Below are 8002 nucleotides of genomic sequence, written 5' to 3' on the forward strand. Positions count from 1 at the left end.
CCACTAGTAAGTACCGGAGGGCTACAGCTGACACACAAGCCTTGCTACAACCAATACACAAACCTTGCAACAATGTAGGAAGCTTGCTATAGAGAATATCTGTAAAAAATAAGTCAAGGCAACTGGACTTTCTGTATTTTACTTGAAGACATTTCACTAGTCATCCAACCAGCTTTCTCATATCAGAAATTTCTGAATTGAGAAATCTGGTTGTATGACCAGTGAAACGTCTTCAAGAAAAATACAGAAAGTCCAGTTGCCTTGACTTATTACCTTGTGCCCTCACTTCGGGACCCGCTCTTTCTCTGTCAATGGTAGCCCTGCAGTCTTATTCCTAGCCTATGGCAGCTGAAGTGGACGGAGGAAGTTGCAGGTGGCCACCGAGGAGCCCGACTATTTCAGAAAGGCAGCCGGTGTTCTGTCAAACTCCAAATCCTCATGATCTCCAACGACCCGACTTACTTAGAAGTAAGAGGTTCGGCCAAGAAGGCTCTACAGCACGTGGGCCACCCGCGGCACTTCCCTATACACATACTACAGAGCAATAAAGTATTAAAATGAACTAGAGTCAGACTAATCCAACGTTATTAATCTGTAGCTATATCCAGCTTAAAGGAGAACTATGAGGTGAGTGCTTTTCACTCCCCTCATAGTTCTAGCCGACCTGTGACACTGAGACTGTCACAGGTCGGCTCAGTAGATCGGGAGGTGAGCGAACACATACCGGTGTTCGCTTACTTCTCGATCCTGTCACGGTTCTCTGCCATGACAGAGGAGGGGCTGGATTCCCCCCTCCGATTTGCCAGCGCTGACTGGCGGAACCGACGGGGGAGGGGGCGGGTACAGCTGGCTCTGCCTCTAGATAGGCAGAGCCAGCTGTCAACAGCCTAATGTTCGGCCCGCCCCGGCCCCTATGCCGAAGCTGCTAGCCGCCGAAGGGTGCAGGGGAAGGGAGATGCCTGGAAATTGCCCGGTGTGGCCGATGGCCAGTCCGGCCCTGGCGGCTGCCAATGTAACTAAACTATTCGCACTGACCGCCAGTGTAACGAAAGTGTTCACAATGACCGCCAATAACAAACGTATACACCAAACACATGTTTACACCTTGTTCTTGCAGTCGTCAGGCATTTTTTTCTTCCTTAGCAGGGGGGGGGGGGGGGGGGACCAGCTCCCTCTAGTGTCTACTGTGTAGTAGTGCCGGCTCTGCTAAGAGCCGGCCATCAGGCATAGCAAACTGGCCGGAACACAATCAGGTTGATTGTGTTCGGGCCGGCCCGGCCCACCGGGCAAGTGCCTGGTTTGCCCTATGGCCAGTCCGGCCCTGCCTGGGCCCCATTCTTGGCAGATCCTCTACTTTGCCTTCTCCTATTCTTGTGGACCTCTGAAGAATTTGAGGTCAAAGCCATCATTGATTGCAGGCATGTTGTAGGTCATCTACAATACCTTATCAAGTGATCGGTGTATATATTTTATACTCCAGAATTTGATCTGAGCATCAGAACTTACTATGAGCATAACAGAGCTCACATTGCAAAGCTACTTTCCATACAACAGGAGATAATCTAGTATGTAGCATGAATATATTGTCTGTTTTAATTAGAATTCTTTGTGCTTTTTTTGCAGTCCAATGTGATGCCACACATGGCAACAGCTACAGTCAATTTCCGTCTCCACCCAGCACAAACAGTTCATGAGGTTAGTGTATTGCTCTGAGATTTCACTCCACTTAAAATGACAAAAGAGAGTAATTAAGAAGATTCTACAAAAACTACTTGTACTGATGCCCCAACACCAGAAAACAGATCACACACACACACACGGCAGCCCCTTACTCAGCTTTAGGCCATCGAGTCTGCCCACTGGCCTTCAGTGCACTTACTTTTATTTTTTATTTTTTTGTATAATCTTTATTTTTCTCGTTTCACAAATAGTCACATTTACACAGGAACATTCAAGGGACTAAAAGGGGTCCAACATAGACCCTGACAGCAAAAGATAAAAATAGAAAAAAAAAAAATAAAGAAAGAAAAAAGTCACAAATATACAATGACATACATAACCACAATGTAACACAATAAGTGGGTATGTCACCCGGCCTCATTGTGTCCCATCTCATAGGCTCGATTTCCAGTGAAGATGGTGATGCCTCCATCACCACTATGAGTGTTAGTTTGTCGTGCATCTACCTATCTCCGAGTATCCAAAGCAGTACATACTGATATCCAGTGTTATTATGCAGTTCGTGAAGTGAAACCCTCCCAGAAGGCCAAGAGTCGGGGGCGACCTGTCAAGCTAGCGCCTGGGTGCCCTCACGGGATCACTCGTCATGGCGGGTGGGATACATAGTGCAGCCATGTTGCCCATTTAGAGTAGAAGCGGTCGTATTTATTGCTGCTCCTCACCACCCATTCCTCTGCCTCCTGGATTTGCGTGACCTGCGCCACCCAGTCAGATCTCCCCGGAACCCTGGTTTGCTTCCAGTATCTGGGGACGAGTCTCCGTGCCGCATCCAAAAGATGGGGCAGGACACTCCTCTTATAGGAGCCAACGGTCGTGGGAGGGAGGTGGAACAGCATATGAACGGGGTCTTCTGGTACATCTATAGTTGTGATAAGTTTAATTTGAGCGTGAATATCTTGCCAGAAGCCACGTACAAGAGGGCACTCCCACCAAATATGTAGGAGACCACCCGGCTGCCCACATCCCCTCCAACATAGCGAGGGTGTCCCCGGGTATATGGCACTCAGGTGGAGCGGAGTACGGTACCAACGGGACAGCAATTTGTAATTAGTTTTGTGCGTCTTGGAGTCTATAGAGGATTTGTGTGTGAAGCGGTATATCAAGCGCAATTGGTCATCGGTGAGATTCCGTCCCAGCTCACCGATGACCAATGCCCCTAGGAACCTCGGTCTGTCTCCTGTGAGCGTGGACAAAAGCAGACCATAAAAGAATGAGACTGGTCGATCTGGGGATGTAGATCCCGCACATAGGGCCTCAAAGGGTGTGAGGGAGGACATGGGCCTTATACCCTTGGCAGTCGTGCCAAAGAAATGGGTAAGTTGTCTATATCTCCAGTCTGCCAAGGGGAAATCTCCATATTTGGTTTTGATCTCCTCCAGAGACATCAGAGAACTCCGGCTGAGGAGTTTGACAGTGGAAGTCTCCCTGCAGGTCCCATCTGCGGAAAAAGGAAATATCTTCCCCAGGAGGGAACCATGGATAGCCCCCTAGTGGGGACAGCGGGGGCGAGAGCAGACCCCCAGCATTCAGTCTATCCCACAGCCAGAGTGTCTGATGAGTCAGGGGGGATGTGTGGTCAGAGAGACCACGACTAGCACGAGGTACCCACGGGGCATGAGCTAGATCACGCCCGCCATGCCTTTTTCCATCTGCACCCAGAGCTTAGTGGAAGCGTCAAAATGCCAGTTCACAATCCTCTGGAGAGAGATGGCTTTATAGTATAGGCTAACATCAGGTAGGCCTAGTCCCCCGGCCCCCTTGGGCCTGCGCAGGATGGTATATGCTATTCGGGGTCTCTTGCCCCCCCAAACAAAGCGGAGAAACAGACTACGAAGTTTTGCAAAGTAAGTTTGAGGTAAAGATATAGGTATAATTTGGAGGTAGAAGAGGACCCTAGGGAGCACCGTCATCTTCAGTATGTTAATGCGACCCAGCCACGTGAACGATGTACGATCCCAATCCTGGAGATCTCTCTGGAGGTTGTGTAGTAAGGGCTCAAAGTTGTGCGTATACAGGCGGGAGCAGTGGTTGGTCAATTGAATTCCCAGATATCTTATGGCTGTCGTGGACCAGGAGAACGGGAAGCTGTGTCTCAACTGGTGAGCCATTGCTGACGGGACTGTGATGGGCAGAATTTCAGACTTATGGTAGTTAATTTTGAGGTTGGATAGCTGTCCATAATGGGCGAACTCCGAGACCAAGTTAGGGAGTGAGGTGACGGGATCCGTAACATAAAAAAGGATGTCGTCTGCATAAGCAGATAATTTATGTTCCTGGGAGCCAATCGTCAGACCTTTAATATCTGGATTGTTGCGGACCTTATTCAGGAAGGGTTCCAGGGTCAGCGCGAACAGGAGCGGGGACAGAGGACATCCCTGCCTGGTGCCATTTCCAATCCTGAAGGGGTCAGCCAGTTCACAATCCTCTGGAGAGAGATGGCTTTATAATATAGGTTAACATCAGGTAGGCCTAGTCCCCCGGCCTCCTTGGGCCTGCGCAGGATGGTATATGCTATTCGGGGTCTCTTAACCCCCCAAACAAAGCGGAGAAACAGACTACGAAGTTTTGCAAAGTAAGTTTGAGGTAAGGATATAGGTATCATTTGGAGGTAGAAGAGGACCCTAGGGAGCACCGTCATCTTCAGTATGTTAATGCGACCCAGCCACGTGAACGATGTACGATCCCAATCCTGGAGATCTCTCTGGAGGTTGTGTAGTAAGGGCTCAAAGTTGTGCGTATACAGGCGGGAGCAGTGGTTGGTCAATTGAATTCCAAGATATCTTATGGCTGTCGTGGACCAGGAGAACGGGAAGCTGTGTCTCAACTGGTGAGCCATTGCTGACGGGACTGTGATGGGCAGAATTTCAGACTTATGGTAGTTAATTTTGAGGTTGGATAGCTGTCCATAATGGGCGAACTCCGAGACCAAGTTAGGGAGTGAGGTGACGGGATCCGTAACATAAAAAAGGATGTTGTCTGCATAAGCAAATAATTTATGTTCCTGGGAGCCAATCGTCAGGCCTTTAATATCGGGATTGTTGCGGACCTTATTCAGGAAGGGTTCCAGGGCCAGCGCGAACAGGAGTGGGGACAGAGCACATCCCCGCCTGGTGCCATTTCCAATCCTGAAGGGGTCTGAAAGGGCACCATTCACCTTCATGCGGGCTGATGGGTCACTGTATAGAGAGGCCACCCAGCATCTGGGGGCCAAGCCCCAGGGTCTCCAGCACTTCTGTATAGAGAGGCCACCCAGCATCTGGGGGCCAAGCCCCAGAGTCTCCAGCACCGTCCTCAAAAACTTCCAATCCACCCTATCAAATGCTTTCTCAGCGTCAGTGGACAGGAGGAGGAAAGGAGGATGAGCGGCACGGTGGGTAGCCCAGTGAACCGCTTGGTTCGCTCGAAGGGAGCTGTCCCTGGTCTCCCTCCCCAGTATAAAACCGGTCTGGTCTGGGTGAATAACAGCGGGTAGGAAGACCTTCAGGGATTTTTTAGCAGATAGTGCCTCTGAGGGTACAGTAGGGTGTATGTCATATAGTGTGGCATAGTAGTCCCTGAAGGCTGCCGCTATCTTAAAGGAGTTATAAACCGAGGGGGTTTGAAGTTTATGGACGTGAGTCAGCTCTCGCCTCTTCCTCAACGCCCTAGCTAGCAGGCGCCCCCATTTATTCCCTTGCTCATAATACAGGTGAGAGACATAGTGTAGCTTCTTTTTGATTTGGAGGTCTAAGAAGTCTGTTAGATTTTTACGGAGGGTGACCAATTCCTGGGCATCTTGGGGGAGACCTGTGCGCTGGGGCGTTGCTCTGCCCCCCGGATCGAAGCTATCAATCGCTCAAGCTCAGCCTTCCTAGCCCTGTTCAGTCTCGAGCCCTGTGAAATCAGCACTCTACAAACCACCGCCTTGTGCCCTTCCCATACTGAGCTCACCGAGGTTTCCCCCACTGTGTTTTCTAAAAAGTAAAGGCGCAGCGTCTCTGAGGTCACACCTGCCGCCTCTGGGTCATCAAGCAGGTTCTCATTGAGGCGCCAGGTCCGTGAAGTGCTGGGGACCCGGGGCAGCGAAACCGAGAGAGAGACAGAGGCGTGATCGGATATAGTAATGGGGTTAATGGTCGCCTCACACAAGGCATCTAGGTAGTATTGATCGATAAACAGCATATCTATCCGGGAATAAGAGTCGTGGGTCTTAGAGTAGTAGCTGTAGTCTCTATCTGATGCATGAGTCACCCTCCAGGTGTCTAGTAAGTGCTTATTATAGAAGGCTTTGCGGAAATGTCGCTGAGCCGCCAAGGAGTGTGTGGACGTGCCCGAGGACGTGTCCAGTGCTGGATTAGGACTGAAATTAAAGTCCCCTCCCAGCACAAGTAGGCCCTCCTGGAAGTCCGTCAGTTTGACTAGCAAAGAGTCCAGGAACGTTAGCTGACGAGTATTGGGAGCATATGCCGTGGCAAATGTAAAAATCTGGCCCTCAATGGACCCCTTCAAAAACACGAACCGGCCATTAGGGTCCGTCACTTGGTCAAGGAATTGGAAGGGGCACCTCTTATGGACAACTATCGCGACCCCGCAGGATTTGGGTATAGGGGAATTACTGAGATACCAACCAGAGTACATATGTGTAGGCAGCTTGGGTACAGCATTATCACGAAAATGAGTTTCCTGCAACATTACTACCAGGTGCCTCAGTTCCCTCCACAGTCTGTTCCGCTTGTTCGGAGAGCAGAGACCCCGCACATTATACGATAATATCTTCAACACAGACATGGTATCGTTAGAGTATCCCAAGGAGAAGGTCGGATGCCACCGAGCCTGGAACATATTACGAGCCTAGATAGGACATACACAAACAAGGTAAGTGCACAGAACATAGGGAAAAGTAAATCAATACAAAACCAATACAAAAACAAACAAAAAAGGTGATAACATTGGGCAATAAGGCCAACTAGTAATGCCTCCCTAGTCCGAGGAGCCACCAAACCGGGGACTCCCAGGAGGGGAAACAAACAGTCCCATCCGGGACATGTCTCCCTTAAGGGAGACAATCCTACGTGGGTAACGTGAAAGGGCATAACAGGGGAGGGTGCGACCCGTCCCAGCCAACTTAGGGTGGCGCGTTCCTCCTGAGGAGGTAAGCTATGTGAGAGTAGACATCCTGAGAACTACAGCAGAACTTTAAGGGTGCGGGCAGAAACAGAGTAAAAAAAAATAAAACCCGCATGAGCTCAAAAACAAGAACTGTGTTTGCAGAGTATCGCGCACCCACGGGGGGTTATCACATGGGGATGTTGCTTAATGCCAAGCGAGTCCTAACGATCCGTGAAGAAGGCGTCGATGGCGCCCTTGCGAGTCTTCGGCGTCCGCGGGAGTTGGGGTGAGTGTCTCTTCTTCCCCTGCTTAGGTTGTGACCCTCTCCGGTGCATAGCTGCTCGGATGTCAGCGGATATGTTAGCGGCCGGGACGGGAGCTCTCACAGACAGGTCCTCACTCCTGCATGCCCAAGCCACGCCCCACTTACTTTTATTTTAACACTGTTACAACTTAATATATGAAGTTGAAATGTGTATTCCAAGTCATCCATTCATTCAATATTTGAATATAAGAGAAAATATTTTGGCCACAAATTATGAAGCCTGCCACTCTTGTGCAGGACCCTACACTAACACTAAGTGCTCCCCCTTTTCACTAAACACCAAGCGCCCTCCCTTTCCACCAAATGCTAAGCGTACTGCCTTTTTACTAAACACTAACCCCACTCTCTTATCCAGGGGCGTATCCACCGCAAGGCAAACAAGGCGTTTGCCTTGGGCGGCACTTACCACGGGAGTGGCAAAAACACCGCCCCCAAACAAGCGAGACAGTCAGCAGGGACAGCCTAAGGAGCTCCTCACCGCTGTGTTGCTTTCACTTTCATTTTCCACTGTCACGGAGGAGAGGTAAATGCCGATAGAGCAAAGGCAGCAGGAGCGGAACACAGAGAAAAAAAAAGAGAAGCGTCTTAGCATGACATCAATTTTTCTCCCTGGGGGATGCAGCTTACCAGCCAACAACAGAGCCCAGCAACAAACACTAACCCAACCAATGCAAGATACAGCTCATCTTCAGAGTGTCCCAGCTGGTGAGTCCTCACAGGCCATATGGAGTCCTCACAGGCCAGATAATGATCCCTGTCCCCCCAGTGGTGTATTTAGGTTTGGGGCTGCCCTAGGCAAGACAAAACTCGGGCGCCCCCCCCCCCCCATAACCTAAATTTCACCCCCCT

General features: G+C 50.1%; 1 protein-coding gene across 1 annotated transcript in view; it reads left to right on the top strand.

The window, feature by feature from the left end:
* Positions 1 to 8002, top strand: part of PM20D1 (peptidase M20 domain containing 1) — a gene marked incomplete at its 5' end in the record, with an annotated part of 236916 nt that overhangs the window by 93371 nt on the left and 135543 nt on the right. The window contains one exon of the mRNA XM_018571733.1: positions 1624 to 1695. Within this exon, the coding sequence (XP_018427235.1) occupies positions 1624 to 1695 (72 nt within the window). The remainder of the gene's footprint in view (positions 1 to 1623; positions 1696 to 8002) is intronic.

This window comes from Nanorana parkeri, unplaced genomic scaffold (assembly GCF_000935625.1).
Source record: "Nanorana parkeri isolate BGI_ZX_2015 unplaced genomic scaffold, ASM93562v1 scaffold1823, whole genome shotgun sequence".
Classification (NCBI taxonomy): Eukaryota; Metazoa; Chordata; class Amphibia; order Anura; family Dicroglossidae; genus Nanorana; species Nanorana parkeri.